At 38.9% G+C, this 24862-nt stretch overlaps 1 protein-coding gene across 1 annotated transcript in view; it reads right to left on the reverse strand.

Moving 5' to 3' along the window:
* copg2 (COPI coat complex subunit gamma 2) overlaps window positions 1–24862 on the reverse strand; it is a 60236-nt gene that overhangs the window by 12053 nt on the left and 23321 nt on the right. The window contains exons 5-18 of the mRNA XM_072562885.1: window positions 19170–19249; window positions 16858–16933; window positions 15688–15780; window positions 14226–14312; window positions 12252–12409; window positions 10591–10724; window positions 9461–9528; window positions 8540–8728; window positions 7800–7895; window positions 6807–7050; window positions 3895–3970; window positions 1963–2066; window positions 901–1026; window positions 418–483 (exon numbers count right to left, since the gene is read on the reverse strand). Coding sequence (XP_072418986.1) covers window positions 418–483; window positions 901–1026; window positions 1963–2066; window positions 3895–3970; window positions 6807–7050; window positions 7800–7895; window positions 8540–8728; window positions 9461–9528; window positions 10591–10724; window positions 12252–12409; window positions 14226–14312; window positions 15688–15780; window positions 16858–16933; window positions 19170–19249 — 1597 coding nt within the window. The remainder of the gene's footprint in view (window positions 1–417; window positions 484–900; window positions 1027–1962; window positions 2067–3894; window positions 3971–6806; window positions 7051–7799; window positions 7896–8539; window positions 8729–9460; window positions 9529–10590; window positions 10725–12251; window positions 12410–14225; window positions 14313–15687; window positions 15781–16857; window positions 16934–19169; window positions 19250–24862) is intronic.

The raw sequence follows: 24862 nt of genomic DNA on the forward strand, positions 1-24862 counted from the left end.
TGAGATGCCGGTGTTGGACTGGGGTGTACAAAGTTAAAAATCACACAACACCAGGTTATGGTCCAACAGGTTTAATTGGAAGCACACTAGCTTTTGGAGCATCGCTCCTTCATCAGGTGATAGTGGAGGGCTCAATCCTAACACACAGAATTTATAGCAAAAATTTACAATGTGATGTAACTGAAATTATACATTGAAAAATTGATTGTCTGTTGAGTCTTTCATCTGTTTGAATACGATGAGATCACCTGATGAAGGAGTGACGCTCCGAAAGCGAGTGTGTTTCCAATTAAACCTGTTGGACTATAACTTGGTGTGTGATTTTTAATGTTAAAATTGGAGTATATCTAAATAAACGAAAAAAATTGCATAAAGTCATAGAACCTCGTTTAGTCAAAAATTAAACTTTTATTTTACCTTGGAATATGTCTTGACACAATGGTGCAATCTTCTCCAGTTGTTTACTGGCAACAGCTGTAATTTCTGCAGGGAATAAATATGCAAAAGCAGAATTCTATTTTCAGAAACAATCTAAGAAATCAGGATTGCATCAGGAATATGATCAGGGCAGATCATCATATTGTATTAACTTGCTAACCATGCTGGCCATTTTTAAGTTTACATTACAACTAAGTCTACCATAGACATATTACGTAATAATCACAATTAAAATAAATCACTTGACATTACATTCTGCAGAAAATAGTCCAAATAACACCACAGTGCTCACAATAACCAATTGGAAGATTAAATAAGCATCTAGCATTACATACTTGAATTGTTCAGCTTCATGACTTGTTTGGTGGAAGAGAGAAATGGTTGTTGAATCTTCATGATTTGCCGATAAATAAACTCTATAATTTCAACACAACAGTGAACATTGGATCACATTGCACATACCAGTTTTGGGCTCAACATGAACAGCAGTGGCCAGGGGGACAGACTTCATGTCAAATGGTTTATCTGAAGGCTCCAGGGTGTATTGATGTAAAGCTCGTTCTAAGCCTGGAATAGAGACTGACAAGCCTGTGACAGAAAGAAAAATTGTAATCATTTCCCTTGAACAATTGTACAAACTGTGCTTTTTACCTCATTTTTAGTAGATGTATAACTAGTCAACAAAATTGCTTTAAAAAATCTGAAAGAACTGCACACATTCATTGTAAATCAGAAACAAGAACAGAAGTTGTTGAATCTGAAACATTAATTCTGTTTTCTCTCCACAGATGCTGCCAGACCTGCTGAGGTTTTCCAGCAATTGTTAAGAATTGCTTAAAAGTTTTTTCAAATGTTTCTATGCATTTCCTTCATGGAGTGTGTACATTAGTCAGTTCTTGAAGACTCCAGGACAATGCTAGGAGAATTGGCAACCCAGTGTTTAGGAAAATTCAAGTTCTAATTTGAATCATATACTCTGCTTTTATATTAATATTTTCACCTTAAGTGTCATCTAACCCAGTTGCTTATCCCCAGTGACCTGGTTAGTATTTACCTCTCCAACAATTTTGTGAAGATATGTTAACTGATCATTATCATACTGCTGTTTGTGGGAGTTTGCTGTAAGCAAGTTGATCTGCTGCATTTCCTACATTACAACAGCAACTACAAAACTGAAAGGTTTCAAAATGAAACATAAAAGAAATGAAAAGTATTTCATTGGCTGTGAAGCACTTTGCAACCATAACAGTGAGTATGCAAATCTTTTATATGAGAACTTCTTTTATTTTTAGCAAAAACTAACCATGTCAAAATTATCACGCTAATTATAGCCTCCCATTTGTGGATTTACAGCGAGAGCACTGATAGGTATTGAAAACTCCCTATCATAGCAATGGGCCTGGAATTTTGAATTATGGCTGTGGTTGATAATGAATAGTCAAATGAAGGGGATAAAATGGTCCACCATATGCTCTATCCAAATATCCAGGGTTAAGACATTATACATACTTTCAGAAAACTTACCATTAAAAATATAACTTGCATTGAGAACTTTCTGCCGTTGTTGTAATACATTCATGTAGAAGGTTGCACGATCACGAACTTCATCATCACAGTCCATCATACACCTGTGTGGTGGAAGATTTCAGGTTCATATGAATTTTTTTCTAGTCAATAGCCCAAGCAGATGGAAAATTTAGCAAGCAGCTTAAAATAATTGAACTTGACTGGACTGAAACTCAATTGGCAAAACCTAATTTTGAATGTGAATGGAAAGTGCTGACCAGCTACCTCACCCAACATTACAGTCATGGAATCATAGAGATGTACATCACGGAAACAGACCCTTCGGTCCAACACGTCCATGCCGACCAGATATCCCAACCAATCTAATCCCATTTGCTAGCACTTGGCCCATATCCCTCCAAACCCTTCCTATTCATATACCCATCCTGATGCCTTTTAAATGTTGTAATTGTATCAGCTACACACCACTTCCTCTGGCAGCTCATTCCATACACGCACCACGCTCAGATTGAAATGTTGCCCCTTAGGTCGCTTTTACATCTTTCCCTTTTCACCCTAACCTGTGCCCTCTAGTTCTGGACTCCCCCACCCCAGGGAAGACTTTGTCTATTTATCCTATTCATGCCCCTCATGGTTTTATAAACCTCTGAGGTCACCCCTCAACTTTTGACGCTCCAGGAAAAGAGCCCCAGCCTCTCCCCATAGCTCAAATACTCCAACCTGGCAACATCCTTGTTCATCTTTTCTGAACCCTTTCAAGTTTCACAGCATCCTTCCAAAAGGAAGGAGATCAGAATCTCGCCCAATATTCCAAAAATGGCCTAGCCAACATCCTGTATAGCCACAATATGAGTCCCCACCTCCTATACTCAATGCTCTGACCAATAAAGGAAAGCATGCGAAACATCATCATCACTATCCTGTTGACCTGTAACTCTACTTTAAAGGAGCTATGAACCTGCACTCAATGTCTTTTTGTTCAGCAACACTCCCTCGGATCTTTCCATTAAGTGTATAACTCCTGCTAAGATTTGCTTTCCTAAAATGCAGCACCTCACATTTATCTAAATTAAACTCCATCTGCCACTTCTCAAGCCATTGGCCCTTCTGATCAAGCTTCTGTTGTAATCTGAGGTAACCTTCTTCGCTGTCCACTACCGTTCCCATTTTGGTGTCATATGCAAACTTATTAACATATGAACCTCCTAATGTTCATATCCAAATCATTTATATAAATGACGAACAGTAGTGGATCCAGCACTGATCCTTGTGGCAGTCTACTGGTCACAGGCCTCCAGTCTGAAAAACAATCCTCCACCACCACCCACCGTCTTCTGCCTTTGAGCCAGTTCTGTATCCAAATGGCTAGTTCTCCCTGTATTCCATGAGATCTAACCCTGCTAACAAGTCTCTTTATCTCACACAACTGGAGAATAACAGCAAAAATTGCTGCAGATCTGAATTTTTCCAAGCATTCAATCTATTCAAAACATGCAAATTACTTCAACCTGCCTTCCCTTTTCCATTAAGGTAAGAGAATATACATGTGAAATTATACAGAAAAATACCTGGAAAAATAAATTTCAATTTCTGATCCCTTCCAAAATAAACAGGGTCTTAGTATTTTTGTTTAATTAAGCCACTTATTTCCTATGGTTTCATTGACAAAAATATTATTTGCTTCTTGAGGCAGTTCACTGATTATTTTGAGACAAACCTTTCCCTCCAGAATGAGTAGGAAGACAGAGTTAATGTTGCATGTGGTCTGTGAACACTTATCATAACTGACAGTTCTTGTGAAAAGTCAACTCTGTTTCTTTCTCCACAGGTGCTGCTAGACTTTTCTGTTTTAATTTCAGTTCTAAACTGTTAAGCAGATACCCTTTTAAAAGGGGAAATTTATAACCAGGAGGATAATAGGACTCTGACCTCTGTAAAAGAACCAAGACACTTGGAAGCAGCTCTTCATTTTGGGCTCCAAATTTAGCTAATGCACTTACAGCAGCTGCAGGCAAAAAGTGAAATGGCAAACTGGTTAAAAGATCACACACAACGACAAATAAAGCATTGCCTTTATAGTGAAATATACTAAAGATAATTTGCTATAGTTCTTGTAAAAGGGCAATTAAGTTGAATCTTCATTACAATTTCCGACATTACAACAGTGACTAAATTCCCTGAGCTGCGTAGCCACTCAGGTGGTTCCATGCATGCCAATCAGATGCCAGCACATCGGCTTCTGGAAGCCACTGTCATGTATGGAGCTCATAAGTCCACAGTACTGAAAAAAAAATCATTCAGGGGGATCATTGACAGTGACTACATTTCAAAGTAGTTAATTGGTGGTAAAAAAAATTTTGGGATGTTCAGTTGTCATGAAAAGCATTATTCAGTAAGTCCCTGTTTTAGGTAACCTAATTTCAAGCAGTTTCACTTTACTGTCAATCATTTAGTGGGCCCTTATTCTTGTTTAACATTACAAATTTTGTTTAAAAGTCATTTCATAGTGGATCTAATATGGGGCCATGTGATATGACCAGTATCATTTTGGAATGCCTGCTGGATCCTTCCTCTCATTGCTGACCCCCTGGCTTGAGGCCTCTCCCACTTCTGAACTACCCTATCATCACTGAGCCTCTGGCTTATAGACTGTCTCACTCCTTGACATTTTGTCTCCCTGCTGACTCTCCAGTTCACAACTGAACCACCTACAAGTTGAAGCTACTCCTGTGGCCTCTTGCTGCACATTTCCAGAGCCCTCGTTCACAATAACGGTTTGGGAGAGTGAAGTAGCAAATGAAGGAGTCAGAGAGAAGGTGAACTGGCAAGAAGCATTGATGAAAGAGTATGTCTAGGAGTGGGAAGGGCCCCCAAGTCAGAGGGCTAACAGTGAGAAGCTGGCCAGGCAGTGAAGAAGTTCGAAAGTTATGTTGTCAAAATGAGCTGTGTCAGGAAGTCGAATGAGTGACAAGTGGGAAATTCAGGAAGCAGGATTAGTCTTGAGCAGGATTGGTGGGATGCAGGAGATAGGAAGGTGATTAGCATATTTCTTCATTATATTAAATTTCATTTTATTTTACAAGCTAATTAATTTACCAGTACAGCAAATTTTAATGAACCTTTTATGAACCAGCACTCTTGATAAACTTGCAAAACTTATATACACTAAATACTGAAGTTTACTGTAATATTCTGTCCAATTAGTATAGTTTTTTAATACCTCAATGTACTTCTTGTTCAATCGAATGGCCGCACAAAATATCAACTGTTGATTCAATTTCAAGTTAATTTCTCCTCAAATACTGTGATCTACCACAACGTCAGAGTAGTCAGTTCAGTGAGTGATTGAAAAGGCTCTCTGCTGTTAAGTTTTATGCAAGGCAAAGTTACATTATTTTAAAATGATTTATGCTGTAAATAAAGAAGAACAGTGACGTGTTTACCCTTGCATTACATTTCTATTACTTAGCGCGTTTTTATATTGATTACGTGAACCTCTTCAATATCCGGAATATTTAATCAAGCAGTATTCTCCTGATCCCATAGATGTCGGTTAATAAAATGTTTGCTGTATAGAAATTAGCAATGAAGATTTCAAATGACAGGATATAATGTTTTAATGATTTTTTTTCTGATGAGAAAGGACCTTCAGAATTTAAATAACTAACATTTACATTGGTTTTAAGTGGGAAAATTTGATTCACTTAAATTCCTTGCATTTAAAGTTGCATTTATCAGAGAGGGGAGTGAAAAGAGAGAGAGAGAGAGAGCTGGTGGTTCCTCTTCATCATTAGGAGCATAAGTTTTGCCCAGCAATGATTATGATTTTGAAAACATTTTTCCTGTTGTCGGCAATCACTTGCTAAGGAGTACAATTGTCCACCTAGGAAATTCAGTGTCACTGGACAATTTCTTATAGTTCAATTATGGCTTTCGAAAAGGAATTCAATTATCATCTGAAGACAAAGTTTTGAAGGACCACAGGGAAAAGGCAGAGGAATGAGACACCCTAATATGGTCCTTATGGTCCAGCCTGCCTCTGTGTGGTAACCATTTTCAATTATTCAAACCCACCCTTCCCAAATCAGTAGTTTACAAAGGACACCTGTATCCTGAATACAGAGAGAAGCTTAGACAGCAAAAAGCTTTGTTGGAATTATCCATCTGCTTCAGATTATGAAGGAGTTGAGCAGCATTAATCATCTAGTTGAATAGTCAGCAGAAAGTGGAAATGCAAGAGTTGAAAGAAAACTAAAAAACTTTCCATATCCTACAGGACATTTAAAAAAGTAAATTATCTTTCATTTTAGACCAAGATGAGTAGAAACAGGAGAGGGCAAAATCATTGAATATTTTTAAGGCAGAGGTAAATAGATTCCTGATTAACAAGGGGACAGAGGTGATCAAGTGTAGGTAGGAATGTGAAGTTCAAACCACATTTCAAGAAGCCTTGCACTTACGAAATGGCAGAGCAGATTTGAGGGGTTGAATGGCCTACTCTTGCTCCTAATTTACATACGCTTACATGTGTTCATAAAACAGATTAAAGGATCATAACATTTTACACCTCCCTTTTGCATTTTATGTTCTACATTTGGCCTACTTGAGCAAGGAATGAACAGACATTCAGACTTGCTAATTCCTATCTCTCCTGAAGTGTTGCTAGTCTTTAGGTTACATAGTTAGATATGGAGACGGCAACAAGACAAAACATGATCTGCTTATCATTTTAAAAAATGAGAAAAAAAATGTAACATATGTTCTCCTCTCTAATTACACAAACTCAAACAGTAGAAAACTTAACAGAGTTTGAATAAAACTTTGCATTCTATTACACATACCAGCTCTCACTGCCTCATTTTCCAATACCACCCTGTTGAATATGAAGCGTATGTATTTGGAAGGAACTGGAGTCTTGGGTGCTTCTCTACCCAATAGGTGTAATATACGAGTGGCCAAAACAGTGTGCTCACAGTCTTCAATAAATTCACATAAATGGGCCAGACCAGTTTCTTTACTATCTGGATTCTCCTCAATGATGTTAATAATACAATCAACGATGGCACGTTTGTACTCAAACCCACCCTAGGCAAACAAATGTACATCACAATAAACAAAACATACTATCATAATGCAGAATAATCTGCATGTTAACAATCAATTTCATTTTTTAGCTGAGTCAAATTTAATAATTCCCAAAACATTTACAGAATAGGGGAATGTGGAGAGAATTCAGAACCCCAAAGGCACAGGCATTTAAGACCAATGAGAATTTTTTTTATTCATTCACAGGATTACATATCAATGGCAAGGCCAGCATTTATTGCCCATCCCAGAAGACATTTAAAATTCAACCAGATTACTGTGGATTTGGAGTCACATTCAAACTTGGGTCCCCAGAACATTACCTGGTTGTTTGGATTAATAATCCAGTGATAATACCACTAGGCCATTGCCTCCCCTCTTTTTCTCCAAGGATGATTGGCCTTCAGATTTCTTTCTTCCCAGAGAGTCAGAAGTCACATAACACCAGGTTATAGGCAGATGAAATGACTTCACTTGATGGAGGAAAAGCGCTCCGAAAGTTTGTGATTTCAAATAAACCTGTTGGACTATAACCTGGTGTTGTGTGACTTTGACTTTGTCAACCCCAGTTTTCCTCAGAGAGCAGTGGAGGCAGAGTCATTGAATATTTTTAGGTGGAATTAGATTGATTCTTGATGGGACAAAGGAATCAAATTAAAGGCTCTTAATCATATGTTCATGTACAACAACTATTTGCATAACTACAAATTATGTTCAATAAAATGTACCATAGCAGGATTTTAGCTCACCTCATCCCTCAGCATGTTAGAAAGGAAGTTCATCATAACACTGTGCTTACGAGGATATTTCTGGCAAAGTGCACTGATTGCTTCCACTACAACCACCTAAACAGCAATTGTATAAATGCAGTTCAGATGAGTACTCTCTAACAAACAATCTACTTAATCTCCTCATTTTACAAACATTTCTCTATATAATACTTTGATCTTGATGTTTATCTAGCCTTAATGCAATTGACACTTAATAACAAATGTAAATCATGAATTAGGTCAGGATAAATTGTTGTTTCTGTCCAGCACCAGACTTTCTTTAAATATTCATACTTTAAAATAAAACAGCATAAATGAAGCAAATAGGCTACTATAGTTCTGAAAAAAACATGTGGAATGCTGCTACAGTGCCATTTTCTTTTCCTGAAGTGAAGTTGTTAGTATCTCAACCTATTTACTGAAAATGGTTGTCCAAATTAGTGGAGTTGTTCACCTAATTAAACAATGGATTAACATTTTTCACTAAACTCAGATAAATGTGCTAAATATTCATATCTTAGTATCCCATAAGTACAATTTTAAGGTCAATGTTATTCTCTAAAACTTTCATTATAAAATGATTCTAAAATTAAATGAAAACTAAAGAGTTCATGAACACTTAAAAAAAACTAATACAATCTAAGAGTGCAGACTCCCTTTCATTACGTTGAACCTATTCTCTAGACCACAGCTGGATAGGATTTTCCTGAATGTTTCACCTTAAATTCATCAGATATTTCAGACACGAAAGTGGAGATCTGCTTCATAAGCCGATCTACGCTACTCTCACTGCCAGTTTTCAGCAATGTGGTAATAGCCAGTGTTGCAATACTGCGGTTCGAGTCTGTGATCAGGTTCTCTAGGTCCAGGTTACAAGCAGTCACAGCAGATGGGTGTTTCATCGCAACCTTCCAGGAAACAAAAACAAATACTGAGATAATGTTCCAATCAGTTCATTTACTGGCTATTCATACTTGCTACTAAACCCAGTTTTTCACTGAAGTATCTAGGGGTTATATGGCATCCAGGTGACTTCAAGATGACACACTTGACAATGGAAGTTCAGAACCAAATCAACTGCCTGTAAAAGCTTCAATAATTCAGCAACTAAACAGATAGGTCTACAGCACTGCATGGTATTGTGGATAACTGACTAGCTTCACTAGCTCATTAAATATTGCAAGGTAAGTCTTTCAAAGGATGTTGAAATGCACTCAGATGACTCCACTAACCCAGTTACCTGACACTACAGTTGTAGGCATAGTCAGAGTTGGTCAAACAGATGGAGGTTCACAACTGTTCTAGTGATAAGCTGTTCAAGTATCAATTAATTCAATTGTAGCCATACAATGCACACTGTGGAGCCCATGCAGCCCTTCAAGGTGCGTCTGAGCTCTTAGGACTAAAGCATCCTTTCAGAAGACAGATGTGTATTCCTTTTGGAAAAAGCAAAACTCTACCTATGTATGTTTCTCAGTGTAATAATTTGGTGACTTTTTGGGTATGCCAAACAAAAAGGTCAAAACATTTAATAAAACAATGATAGTTGTACAAAAAAAATTGTACAATGAATGCTTCAGTGACTTAATACATTTTTAAAATGCACAAACATAGTGAAAAAAGCAACAAACTGAGCTTACTTTGTTGAGAGTTCGAACAGCAGCGAATCTCAGAGCCGGTTTGGAAGAACTACAGAAAAGCTGCAGAACTGTTTGAAAAATGAAATAAGTTAACTCAACTATACCAAATAGGAAGAATTAATAAGGTAAAATTCAACAGCAGCAAAGATTATCAATTTAAAACTAAATAAAGCTATGAAAAATATTATTTCAACTAACTAAAAGCAAAATTCCTTGGCTGCTGGAAATCTGAAACAAACAGAGAATGCTGGAAAAACTCAGCATGCCTAGCAGCACTTGTGAACAGATGCTGCAACACCTGCTCAGTTTCTCCAATATTCTTTGTATTTATTTGAGAGAGTTATCCTGCCCTTCTATTGAATTATATACTATCATAGACGGTAGTAATAAGATTCACTTTCTTGAACCAGCCAATTCATCACAGGGAGCATTTCCAAAACCAGAAAACTCCAAATGCAACAGAACAAGCATGCCGTTTCATTAATCTAATGCTATTCAACCAGGACCAATGTGATCCAAAGATGAAATGCCAATAAACCAAAGACTGGGCTCAGGCAACAAAATTTTTATCTCCACTTCTAAAGAAATCTGAGGTACAGTTGTGAGAACTAATAGCCCTTCTGAATATAAACCATTCTTCAGATGAACTTTAATAGTGAAAATTGAGCAGGTATCAGTCATTGTGGATTTCAAAAATATGTCAGATCCGGTTCTTATTCCAAGGCATGTACAGAGACCAAATAAAGAAGAGTGGGAAATATGGCCAATTCCTTTCTTTTCTACCATAACATTGCTGATGTAATTGCTACAAAGATACACAGAGTCTGATGAAGTAATGTTTCTGATGATTTTCTTCCTCTCCTTTGTCCACAAGCATAGAAAACTGACAGTAGAATTCCCACAGTCAACATCAGTTATTCCTAACTATGCATAACTACTAAGCTCTGTATTTACACAATTAATCCATCAAGGGAACCACAGTTTTCAAACAACTCTCATTTTTTTAAAAAAAGAACTTTTCAGGAGGCCGAGTAATGAATCAGGCTTCAGTAATGGTCAGTTTAGTGTTGCAGCCCTGCATCTAATATTAAGTTGTATCATACTTGCCTTATCAGTTTAAAGGTATTTACCTGAGACAGCTGGTGCCAGCTCCCTAGCAGTGCAGTTAGGTAGGTGGACGATGGCTGATGCTGCCTCATAGACAACCATTTCATGTTTATTACGTAAGCAGCTTTCAATGAAATCAAATAAGGGACAGTCCTGCCTGTTAGGTTATAAGATTCCAGGGTCAGTATGAATGGATTTGAGGAAATATGGAACCCTGAAAATGACTAAAGTGTAATAAACTAATAGAGGAGGTCAGACAACATCAATGAGTACAAGGTTTGGGCGGTTAGAACCATCACCTAAACCCGGATTAAAATTCATACCTTTTAATGTTTTTACCTTTACATATACTGTATGATGATTTGTGGACAGAGCTTTATTTAGATTTATTTTGCTGGTTAGCAAGTATCATTTATCAATCTGGCCATGCACTTTCGAATTCGTACATTTGTTGTTATTGTGACAATACTTTGCAGTTAAATACATTAATTACAATGGGCCATCTTACAAGATGTTGGCATTGTAGCACACCATGGACAGCTTTCAAACCCCAAACTTCTGAAAGCAACTGAGAGTAATTTTCTGAGTTTGCCTGATTGTGGGAAACTCAGCCTCTGGATGCTTGTATCAAAAATACAAAGGCAAACACATAATTTTCAGTTATTATGGCTGGAACAGGATGTGCAGCATATGTCTGAATTTCTGATAAATAGTCCTGGTGGGAAAGGTTCACAGCAGAAAAGTAAAGTTGAAAAATTACCATGCATATTTAAAGAAGTGAGCTTTAAATCAGCTTTTGTTCTCATGGCTCCCCATTTCTTTTTTTCTTCCAAGTTACAACTAACAGTTAATTTCTCTTGATGTGCACAATAAAGAAGACTATTCACAGTTTTCTGATCTTAGCACTCCAATGGGAAAAAAAGGAACAAGGCTGAGATCAATTCACCTTGGAAACAAAAATGAAATTTAAAAATAAGGAGGATCACTCTTTCACCTTACGTAATAAGGCAAAGCCATGGGGCAGCATCCCAAGAGCTCAGGAAAGGTAGAAAATAAACAAAAATAACATTTTCTGTATGAAAAAAAAGTCAAAGTAAAAAGAAGCTAAATAAAATAAAAATAATGGCACGAAAGAGAAAAGTGATTTTAATGCTGCAGGTGGTTGAAAAATGTGGTGGGGACAGATTCAATCATGACTTTCAAAACAGAACTGGATCATTACTTGACAAGGAAAAAAAATGCAGGTCTGAGGGAAAAGGTGAGGAAGTGCACTAACGGAATTCCTCTTGCAGATAGTCTGTCCAGTGATAACAGGATGAAATGATTTGTGCTGAAACCATTCTGTTGGCTTTGTGGTTCTAGTGTCCTCTCTAATTTTAACAAAGTAAGAAGGCCCAAGCATAAAATCACTTCATGACTAAATGTACTATTTCAGTAGAATCTACACTAGCAAAAATCAGGTTCTCAAAAGTTTTTCCAGATAGACTTGGACAGAGATGGAAACAAGACTGCAACCTGAATGAGGCTCAGCACCAACAAATCTAACCAAAATATCTCACCATGTAATTTAGCATTTTAGATATACAATTTGTGAAATTGCTTCAATTCCCAAAATGGCCAAGTTAACTTGTTAGGCAATATGGTTGGGGATGTCAAATATAACACAATAAAAGGAGTAACTTACCCTCCCTCCGCTTCCTCCAAGAGTTTACTTGTAATACGGATCAGCATGCAATAGGCAAATGGGGATTTCAGACCACACTTTGTGAATTTATTTACCATCTTTGTAACAGCTAACCGGTCAGTCTTCCGTATGTGATACAAGAGGCCTAAAGCATGATACTGAAAGAGAGCATGGAAGTAAGAATGACATGAAGACATTAACAAGCAAAGCATCAATAATGAAAACATTAATAACCTCAACAGATTACTCTTCAGCAACAACTCCTCTATTTGCTTTCTATTTCTTTAGAAAACCAGGATTCCCTTCTTGGTACAGTGCCATATGTTTTAAAATCTAAACGTTTTTAGGAACAATGCATGTCTGTATTGTGAAGAACTACTATTTGCACTTCAGCAAAAATAGAAAACTAAAAATAAATTTGAGCAATAAACCTTCATTTCAAAATGGGAGGACACATTGGGATACAAGAAAATAAGGTAAATTTGGAAGGACAACAGCAATAAAATTCCAAAAATAATAAATGGAGATCTAGTCTATTATTCAGTGTACTAAAGAGTTTCTACCAAATCGTCATCAAGTACTATTATCTAGTCCTCAATACGATGTGGAAGGTGTCAAGATCCTTACTGTCATCTATCAGCATATCTTGCTTTACTTTTACCAGAACCCATCTACAGGCAGTGCAGTACTTTTTTCAAATTAATATGACACCATTATAAAATCACAATAATTACAGTGCCGATGACAGCCATTCAGCCCACTGTGTATGTACTGGCACTCTAAATGAACATTCTTTACTTAATGCCATGCTTCAGCCTTCTCCCAGCAACCCATCTCCCATCTGCATCTATTGTACACTCAAGCAGTGCATTCCAACCTCTACCTACTTTGGGAATCTTTCTCTCACATCACTTCTGCTTCTTTATAAATTACTTTAAATCTATGCTCTTTTGCTTTTGATCCTCTCTAGTGTCATAACGAGTGGCTGCGGACAGCCAAGATAATATGATAACTCAGTAAAATTGCATGTCGTATTCATACAATCACATCATCTCTACAGTGTGGAAAGAGGCCACTTGGCCTATAGAGTCCATACCAAAACTCATTCCACTCAGACCTGATCCCCCCCCGACCCCCCGCTCCCGGGTTCCTGGCACTGCAAGGTAACAGTGCTAACCACTGAAGCACCTGCACCTCTGACACTGAACCCATACAATTCAGCACAAGGTTTAGGCCAATACTTCAGTAATGAGGGAATGCCACATTGGTAGGTGGCATTCACTTTTCGGGCTATTAAATCAAGGCAGATGTCAAGGATCCACTGAGCAGTTCAGTATTATCGTGGAACAGACTGAGCAAGACAGAGGAACAGGCACTTCTTCTGAAACAACACAGAACACAGGGAGAGCAGCTTCATGAAGACAAAGAAAAATTGAAATGTTCACTTCCCCTGCATGAAAATCTGATTATGTGATTCAGGAGGTCAGAATATTATGAATCAGTATATATAAATATGTTAATTATGAACTAGATAGTTTTGCAACACATTTGACTCCATAGCAGTGACTTCAAAAGCAATTACTTCAAAAGTAATTTATTGGTGTGAAGCACCTTAGGGACTCTGAGGACATAATAAAGGGATGCAACCTTTTTTTGATCTTTCCTTTCCTTATTCCTAAACTAAAAAATAACAGTGTTAAACTGTGGGGATTGGAAAATGATCCATTTCGAACACCTAACACCTGGTTAAGAAAGATGCTTCTTGCTGTTCCTTTTCCTCCCTGCAGCCTCAAATAAGCTGAATTGAAGACCAAGTTCATACATTTCAATTATAACACATTCTTTCCGAGGAACTCAAACTTGTGAACTTTGTAGAAAGGTTGAGGGAGGTACAAACTAAATGTATTTAAAGCCCAAGCTTTTGGCCTCCATATAATGAGTCTCATTCCATTTTGCTAAACTGTATTGGCTTACCTGTACCATGATATTATCACTGGAAGCAGCCTCTTGAGCCTCATTCACCCAACGTTTCACCACATCGTAGCTTGTAGATATGAGATGCTAAAGAATTTTTAAAACCATGAGAAATAAATAAATGCCCTTGCACACTGAAGAATAATTTTTAATACTGTGTTCGTCACTAGCAAATAAAACCTCTTAGGTGAACAGCTAACAGAATTCTTGTAGTGATGAGAAGACAGTTTGGGAATGCTGGAGATAAGAACAGAAAATGTTGCATTATATCTCCCTTTTGCTCTGGAAAACAGAAAGGCTACTGGCAGTTGATGAGAAAATGAAATCTCCCTAATTGCAGAGGCAACAGACTTGATTGTTGTTCCAAATTCAAAGTTGCAAATGAATAATTAAGCCTCTCTTTTACTTTCAGATATTGGCCTAGTTGCAATGCAATTCCAAAATATTGTTGACTTGCTGTGCAAGTTTCTCAGAGACTTATTTGGAGATTTAATGGTACAGTCAGATTGTGCATTGGCGTTGTATGTCTAAAAAAGGGAGGACATTTATTTCTCTCCATTTCAAATGTGCTTTGAGAAATGGAGAGCTATGACTGCATTATTTTCCTTGGGAAAAGAAAGATTCAAGCCAGGCTGCTCTTCTGCAACATGTTGTGGACAAATAAAAGCAGTTTTGGCGGAGACCTGATTGAGGTCAACCATTCAACTTTTCATTTGAGGAATTGTGGGAAAAACCCAAATATTAGAAAGGAAATAGGCAGAAGTGAGGGAAAAACAATGGTTGAACAATGTAATTCTATCTATATAATCTAAACGCAAGTTCCCTTGAGGAAATGGAGCAAAGGTTCCTTTGTGTGTTGACCATCATGTTAAAGAAACATGGAAATTTAGTCAAAATCCCAGAGTGCTGTTAGTTTAAAATGGTCCCTGTTCCAGCAATAATAAGAAATATCATTCAGAGCAGAAGAATCTTAAACATGGTTTTGATTTTCAGGTAGCCTGACAAAGTTCTTTAAAATCGCCACTGAGGTTTATTATTTTGAGTCGTGTCTTAAATAGTTATCTTGTCAATTAGATGCTAATTTCTGTGTAGAATTTCTAAAAGTTAACATCTGCTTGTAAATCCTAACTTTCTGCACAGAGACCCATGGATTAACAAAGTAAAACTGTCCTTCATATCCTTTCATAAATAGGAACAAACTATGTAAATTTGATAGATATGAAAAAAAATTATGTAGGTTTACTATTTCTTTAAACCATGCCCTTTTTGGAAAAATATTCAAGCTTTAAATGCACCCAAGGTAACAAAGTAATAGTAGTATTGTGAATGGCTGTGCTTTCACATAATGCATTTTAACTGTAAATGTTAATACTGAATTTAAAATAATTCATATTTTGCAAACAATCAAAAGATCTGGTCTTCTTTAAAATGAATGGGAAATTATTATTTTAGGCATCTTTACCAGAGAGGACACCAAGGCAGAGCTGGAAACACTTGCCACCTTATCCACAATAGCTTGTTTCATATAACGTTCAATCCCCTGCAGCATTGTCACCTACCAAGGGAATGACAGGAAGGAACTTAAAATAAAACATATTCTAATACTTCTAACATTACCCGTGCCACAGAAACTCTAACACTACATTAAATATCTGTCAATGGTGAAATGAAGAGTGCTGCAGAGCTGTTGTTTGGTTCAGTTGATTTCACCCCAGTTAACCACCTGTGGGCTGAAACTCTGCTCCAGATGTCAGCTTGATTGAGCACATGCCAACAAAAGAACCAGGTATGTGCTTTAATCGTTGGCTCAGGCGGGGAAATCAACTTAAAATACAAAACAATTTTATGAATATACAAACTAAAACAGGAAAACACCAAATAGTCTATTTAGCTGGTCCTATCAAAGAACTTGCATTTATATTCACCTTTCACATAGAGTAAACCAACCCAAGGTACTTCACAGAATTACGAGATGGAGAATGAAAGAGAGGTAGAGAGAATGCATGGTTAAGGGAGAGAATTTGATAAAGCAATTAAAACTTGGTATGCACAACGGGCTGGAATTGGAGAAGTACAGACATCTTAGAGGGTTGTAGGATTGGAGGAAGTCATAGAGATAGATAGGTGCAAGCCATGGAGAGATTTGCAAACAAGGAGTACAGTTTTGCAAACAAAACTTCAGCCAGGCAATCTCTTACTGAATGTACGAACCCATTTATGAAAATTACGTCTGGAAAATTCCAAAAAGCAATCAAGCAAACAGTATGGCACTCTTATCACCAGTCTCAGTTAACCGACCTATCAGATACAAGGTTCTTTTTGTTAACCTGCAGGTACACAATTAGTTTCCTTCTGAACTAGATTCAAATTTGAGGTTGGTGATATTGGTTTAATTTCATCTATACAACAAATTGAAGCATGAACTTTGATTTGATCATAAACAGACAGGTTAACTTTTACTCTAAATCACATCCACTGGCCCTAGCTTCAAGTCTGCTTCCTGCATTTTGACATAATTTTATAGCCAAAATCTGCTAGAGAATTCCTCAAATTTATAATAAAGAAATGGAAGCTTCATTATATCCCTCCACAGTAGCTGCACAACCTGTCTCTCTCCAGAAGGCATACTTACATCTGTAATACGGCACAGTGCTCTTACAGCCGGACCTCTGTATACATCATCCTTCCCAGTCATGTCCTTGGTCAAACTTGATATATTAATAAACAGAAAATAATATTAATTAACTGGAAAATCTTCCTTAAAGTCATGTGGTTGGTGGACAAATAGAGTTTTAGAATATTATGATGAGTTAATCTAGAATTTAGATATTTATTTTTCGAACACTGCGGTCTTTTGGAAAGCAGTATTTTGAACTATAATCTGCTCTTGTCAATCCAAAATCATAAAAACGTATCCCTAGAGTCGCACCAACAATTACAATTCTTTGCTACTTTGAGACAATTTTTAAACTAAGAGTCACGAGGAATAAGAACTTTCCATACTACCGACTACCTCTTCATTTTTTTTTAAACCTACTCAAGCCAATTTTACATGGCTACCTTAAGTTTTAACATGGAAGCAGAGTGAGTAAAAGTGAACAAAATATGCATAGACGCTCTATGATGCAATGTTAGTGCTCTTATGTCTGGGCGACAAAGTCCAGGTTCAAGTCTTACCTCCCAGAGGTGTGTAAGAACATCTCTCTGAACAGGTTAATTAGAAATAGACAGGAAAATAATAAATATGATAATACCAAAGACGTAATTACTTAAGTTTTTATTGCTGGAGATAAAATTGGTACTTCACCAAAGAAACAGCCAGAAATGGAAAAATCATCATTCCCCAAGTAAAAGAGTAACTAGGTAGTTCCCCAGAAACTGTAACACATACTTCCAAAAGGGATCAGATAGTGCTTTTAAAGCCAATTGCTCACAACTTTGTTGGCAAATTTATTTAAGTAATTTTGTCCAGTTCAGAAATTTCCCTGAGAACTTGCCTTCACATCCAAACACCAGAACCCTAATATATAATGGTTCTAGCACCTTTTCCAACTGGAATATATCGAGGTGCTGAAGATAATTAAGTAGCCTGTTGTAAAACACACCAACCTCCAAATGGAATCCTAAGCAATATTGCAACTGAAGTTAACTCTCTTTGCTCCCAGTTATAAAGTTTATACTTAAATCATGGGTAGAATAAATGAAATTAGAGTCATAGAGTCATAGAGATGTACAGCATGGAAACAGACCCTTCGGTCCAACCCGTCCATGCTGACCAGATATCCCAACCCAATCTAGTCCCACCTACCAGCACCTGGCTCATACCCCTCCAAAACCTTCCTATTCATATACCCATCCAAATGCCTCTTAAATGTTGCAATTGTACCAGCCTCCACCACATACTCTGGCAGCTCATTCCATACACATACCACCCTCTGCATGAAAACGTTGCCCCTTAGGTCTCTTTTATATCTTTCCCCTCTCACCCTAAACCTATGCCCTCTAGTTCTGGACTCCCCGACCCCAGGGAAAAGACTTTGCCTATTTATCCTATCCATGCCCCTCATAATTTTGTAAACCTCTAAAGGGTCACCCCTCAGCCTGCAACGCTCCAGGGAAGACAGCCCCAGCCTGTTCAGCCTCTCCCTCTAGCTCAGGTCTCCAACCCTGGCAACATCCTTGCAAATCTTTTCTGAACCCTTTCACGTTTCACAACATCTTTCCGATAGGAAGGAGACCAGAACTGCACGCAATATTCCAACAGTGGCCTTACCAATGTCCTGTACAGCCGCAACATGACCTCCCAACTCCGGTACTCAATACTCTGACCAATAAAGGAAAGCATAACAAATGCCTTCTTCACTATCCTATCTACCTGCGACTCCACTTTCAGGGAACTATGAACCTGCATTCTCTTTGTTCAGCAACACTCCCTAGGACCTTACCATTAAGTGTATAAATCCTGCTAAGATTTGCTTTCCCAAAATGCAGCATCTCGTATTTATCTGCCACTTCTCAGCCCATTGGCCCATCTGGTCCAGATCCTGTTGTAATCTGAGGTAACCGTCTTCGCTGTCCACTACACCTTCAATTTTGCTGTCATCTGCAAACTTATTAACTGTACCTCTTATGCTCGCACCCAAATAATTTATGTAAATGACAAAAAGTAGAGGGCCCAGCACCGATTCTTGTGACACTCCACTGGTCATAGGCCTCCAGCTCCACCCTGTCTTCTACCTTTGAGCCAGTTCTGTATCCAAATGGCTAGTTCTCCCTGTATTCCATGAGATCTAACCTTGCTAGTCAGTCTCCCATGGGGAACCTTGTCGAACACCTTACTGAAATCCCTATAGATCACATCTACTGCTCTGCCCTCATCAATCTTCTTTGTTACTTCATCAAAAAAACTCATTATTAAGGCTAATTGTACTTTCTCACTCTTACCTGCTTGTGACTATTATTACATCTTCTGATATGTTCGCCATCTCTTTGATTGTCAAGTAGCACATTCTTCTAAGAGTTTGCTGTAAATGAATAATTTCTTTTTAAAAGAAGTGTACAGTCTCTCAGAAAATAATGAGCAACTTAAATTGTAACAACGAGGAATAATACTATTTCCTGGAACATTAGACAAGTTTTTGAAGAACACCTAAGCAGATCAAAGAACATAAATGCATTAAAGAATAAATAATAATTAAGAACAGGAAATAAGATTGGGGCAGACAATACAGGCCTTGAAGCCAGTTCCTTAATTTAGTATTAAGGCTGCATTTTTACATCCACTTTTGTCTTAACATCTATTGATTTTGATCTGGAAAATATTTATTGACTAAGCATCATCAGTCCTTGAACTCAAGAGTTCCAAAAAATCTCAGACCTGAGTGAAGATGTTTCTCTTCATTTCACATATATGGGTATTCCCTTATTCTGAGACTGTAATTCCAGACTTCAGCCCAGGGAAACAGCCTATAAAGAAGACTTGACAGGCTAGATGCTAAGAATTTCATGTTTCAATAACATTGCCTTAGGTTTTCTAAACTTTAGAGAACATGGGCTCAAAGAACAAAGAAAATTTACAGCCCAGGCCCTTCGGCCCTCCAAGCCTGAGCTGATCCAAATCCACTGCCTAAACCTATCGCTCAATTCCTAAGCATCTGTATCCTTCTGCTCCCCACCTACTCATGCATCTGTCCAGACGCACCTTAAATGAATCTACCGTGCCTGCCTCTACTACCTCTGCTGCCAATGCATTCCAGGCACTACCACCCTCTGTATAAAGTACTTGCCACGTATATTCCCCTTAAACTTTTCACTTCTCAATTTGAACGTGTGACCTCTCATCATTGAATCCCTCACCCTGGGAAAAAGCTTCTCTCTATCTACCCCGTTTATACCCTTCGTGATTTTGTAGACCTCAATCAGCCCCCCCCCCAATCTCCTTTTTTCTAATGAAAACACTCCTAACCTACTCAACCTCTCTTCATAGCGAGCACCTTCCATACCAGGGAACATCCTCATAAACCTTCTCTGCACCTTCTCCAAAGTGTCCACATCCTTTTGGTAATGTGGTGACCAGAACTGTACACAGTATTCTAAATGTGGCCAAACCAAAGTCTTGTACAATTTTAATTGTCAGCTCTTATACTCAATACCCCGTCCGATGAAGGCAAGCATACCATATGCCTTCTTGACCACTCTATCCACCTGTGCAGCCACCTTCAGGGTACAATGGACTGAACTCCCAGATCTCTCTGCTCATCATCTTTTCCCAAGGCTCTTCTGTTTATAGTATAGTTCGCTCTAGAATTAGACTTCCCAAAATGCATCACATCACATTTGCCTGGATTGAACTCCATCTGCCACTTCTCCACCCAACTCTCCAGTCCATGTATATTCTCCAGTATTCTTTGACAGTTCCCTATGCTTTCTGCTACTCCTCCAATCTTCGTGTCATCTGAAAACTTACTGATCAGACCAACAATGCTCTCTTCCAGATCATTTCGAGTCTTAGAGATGTACAGCATGGAAACAGACGCTTCGGTCCAATACTGGATTAGTGGTGCTGGAAGAGCACAGCAGTTCAGGCAGCATCCAACGAGCGGCGAAATCGACGTTTCGGGCAAAAGCCCTTCATCGAAGGGCTTTTGCCCGAAACGTCGATTTCGCTGCTCGTTGGATGCTGCCTGAACTGCTGTGCTCTTCCAGCACCACTAATCCAGTATTTGGTTTTCAGCATCTGCAGTCATTGTTTTTACCTTCGGTCCAATACGTCCATGCCGACCAGATATCCCAACCCAATCTAGACCCACCTGCCAGCACCCGGCCCATATCTCTCCAAACCCTTCCAATTCATACACACATCCAAATGCATTTTATCACAAAGAACAGTGGCGCCAGCACTGATCCCTGAGGAATACCACTGGTCACCTTTCTCCATTTTGAGAAACTCCCTTCAACTACAACTCTTTGTCTCCTGTTGCTCAACAAGTTCTTTATCCATCTAGCTAGTACACCTGGCACACCATGTGACTTCACTTTCTCCATTAGTTTACCATGGGGAACCTTATCAGGCGCCTTACTAAAGTCCATTTATATGACATCTACAGCCCTTCCTTCCTCTATCAATTTGGTCACTTCCTCAAAGAACTCTATTAAGGTAGTAAGGCACATGCTTCCCCACACAAAACCACGTTGCCTATCACTGATAAGCCCACTCTTAAGTAGATTTTATCCCTCAGTACCTTCTCCAGCAACTTTCCCACTACTGATGTCAGGCTCACTGGTCTGTAGTTACTTGGAATATTCCTACTATCCTTCTTGTACAGGGGGACGACATGAGCAACCCTCCAGTCCGCCGGCACCTCATCTGTGTTTAAAGATGCTACAAAGGTATCTGTCAGGGCCCTAGGTATTCCTCTCTCGCCTCCCTCAGCAACCTGGGATAGATCCCAAACGGACCTGGGGATCTGTCCACCTTAATATCCTTTAGCCTTCCCAACACATCTTCCCTCCTTATGTCAATGTGATCCAGAGTAAACAAACTTCTATCTCTAATCTCAGCATATATCACCTCCCGTTCCTCAGTGAACATTCACCCATTAAGATAGTCATCTCATTACAATCAGGTTGTATGCTTGCTCGCTGAGCTGGTAGGTTTGTTCTCAGATGTTTCATCACCATGCTAGGTAACATCATCAGTAAACCTCAGATGAAGCGGTGGTGTTCTGTCCTGCTTGCTATTTATCCATCTTGGTCTGTTGTGGTCGGTGATATCACTTCCGGGTCTTTTTCTGAGAAGTTGGTAAATGGGGTCCAAATCAATATGTTTGTTAATGAAGTTCCAGATTGAATGCCAGACCTCTCGGAATTCCTGTGCATGTCTTTGTTTAGCCTGTCTCAGGATGGCTGTGTTATTCCAGTCGAACTGGTGTCCGTCTTTGTCTATGTGTATGGACACTAGTGGCAGTTGGTCATGTACTTTGGTGGCTAGTTGGTGCTCATGTATCCTGGCAGCTAGCTTCCTGCCTGTCTGTTCAATGTAATGTTTGTTGCAGGATATTTTGTATATGACGTTCATTCTGCTGGTTGTTGGTACGGGGTCCTTTAAATTCATCAAGAGCTGTTTCAGTGTGGCAGTAAGTTTTTGGGCTACCATAATGACGAGGGGCCAGAGCAGTCTGGTTGTCATCTCAGAGATGTCTTTAATGTATGGCAGGGTGGCTAGAGTTTCTGGACATGTTGTGTCTTCTTGTTTAGGCCTGTTGTGTAGGAATCGGCAGACTGCGCTTAACGGGGAACCGCTGTTCCCGAATACGTTGTACAGGTGTTTTTCCCTCAGCTTCTCTTAGTTCCTGGGGGCTGCAGCGTGTTGTGGCTCATTTAAATAATGCCCTGATGCAGCTCCATTTGTGGGCGCAGGGATGATTGCTCCTGCAGTTGAGTATCTGGTCATTGCGTCTGGCTTTCCTGTAAACACACTTCTGCAGCTCCCCAGGAGCTTTGCATTCTACCGTGACATCTAGGAAGGGGAGTATGTTGTTGTTCTCTTCCACTTTGGTGAACTTTATACCGGTAAGGATGCGGTTTATGTGTTTGTGGGTTTCTTCTAATTTGTTACGTTTCATCATCCATATAGCAGACCCAAAGCTTGGGCTGGATCGTGCAAAGTGCTGTTCATTCTAACCTCTGCATAACTGCTTCTGCGAAGAGTCCTGATTTTGGTAATCCCATAGGCCTCCCATTGATGTGTTTGTAGGCCTGGTCTTTGTAGGTGAAGTGGATTGTGAGGCACAGATCTACTAGTTTGAGGATGCTGTCCTTGCTGATGGAGTTGATGCTGCCAGGTTTGTATCCTTGGTTTGTCTAGCAGTGAGGCCAGTGTTTATTTGGCTAGGGTGATGTTTATTGATGTGAATAGGGCTGTCATGTCAAAGGAAACCATGACCTCATCATCCTCTACCTTGGTGTCTTTGATGATGTTAAGGAATTCCTGGATGGAGCGGCTTGAGTCTTCTACTACGTGTTTCAGTTTGCGTTGCAGTCCCTTTGCTAGTCTGTATGTCAGTGTACTGGGAAGTGAGACTATGGATCAGAGGGGGGGACCCTTGTTTATGTATCTTTGGTAAACTGTAGAAATGAGTATGTTGGATCCTTCAGGTTTCATTCTGTCGACGTCTATCTTGTTAATTTCACCTGCCTTGTGAAGTTTCCTCAGGGATGCTAAAATACAGTTTTCTAGCTGTGGAGTCAGGTCCGTTGGCCCCTGTTGGTAAGTATCGGTATCTGTGAATAATGTGTTTGCTTTTTCAATGTACTGTGTTCTGTTCAGGATGACGGTCATGTGCCTTTTGTCTGCTGGGGGGGGGGGATTATGATATTTCTGTCTCTTCTGAGTCCTCCTAGGGCTTTTCTTTCCAGTATGTGGAGGATTCATCAGAAAATTATAATCAATAAGGTCACCCATCAACCTCCTACAATCCAGTGAAAAATGTTTCAGCTTTTCCAGTTTATTTTTATATCTCAAACTCTCCTTCCCACTAACATTCTGGTAAATCTTTCCTGAACCCTCTCCAATTTAATAATAGCCTCCTCACAGTAGGGTAATCAGACCTGCACACAGTATTCCAGAAGAGGTCTCACCAATGTTCTGTACAACCTCAAAACGACATCCTAAGTCTTATACTCAAAGGTCTGGGCAATGAAGGGAAGCGTGCTAAATGCCTTTTTAACCACCCCGTCTACCTTTGATGCAAATTTCAAAGACTTATGTACCTGAACCCTTACGTCTCTCTGTTCTACAACACTAACCAGGACATATACAATTAATGGTAAAGTCCTGTCCTTGTTTGTATTACCAAAATACATCACGTTTATCCAAATTAAACTTCATTTGTCACACCTCACTGCCTTGACTCAATTGATCAAGGTCTCTGTAATCTTAGATAACCTTCTTCACTGTCCACAATATGTTCAATCTAAATCATTTAGATAAATGACAAATAAAAGTAGACCCAATACCAATCCCTGTGGAACACCACTGTTCACAGGCCTCCAGTCCAAAAAACAACACTCCACCATCATTCTCTGGCTCCTACTGGCAAATGCACCCTGAATTCCACGTGATCTAACTTTATTAATTAGTATACCATATGGAATCTCGTCAAAGGCTTTACTAAAGTCCAACTAAACAACATCTCCTGCTCTGCCCTCAATCTTTTTTTGTTATTTCATAGTTCATTAAAAAAAACTCAATCAAGTTTGTGTGACTTCAATTTTCCTTGCACAAAATCAGGCTGACTATCCCTAATTAGTCCTTGCCTCTCCAAATGAATGTAAATCCTATCTTGCAGAATCACCTCAAACAACTTATCCACCACTGATGTCAGGCTTCTTCTTACAGTCTTTCTTAAACAATGATACATTAGTCACACTCCAGCCCTCTGTTACTTCTCCCAATTTATAGACATTACAAATATTTGTGCTAGGGGCCCCATAATTTCATCGCTAGCTTCCCACAATATGCTGCATCAGTCAGTAGCTTATTTCTTTGTAAGTGCTGCTTCATTGCACTGTTGATGACCCTCTCCATCACATGACTGACAACTGGGTGGTAACTGGTCAGATTGGATTTGACCTGC

The sequence above is a fragment of the Chiloscyllium punctatum genome, chromosome 44, assembly GCF_047496795.1.
Source record: "Chiloscyllium punctatum isolate Juve2018m chromosome 44, sChiPun1.3, whole genome shotgun sequence".
Taxonomy (NCBI): domain Eukaryota; kingdom Metazoa; phylum Chordata; class Chondrichthyes; order Orectolobiformes; family Hemiscylliidae; genus Chiloscyllium; species Chiloscyllium punctatum.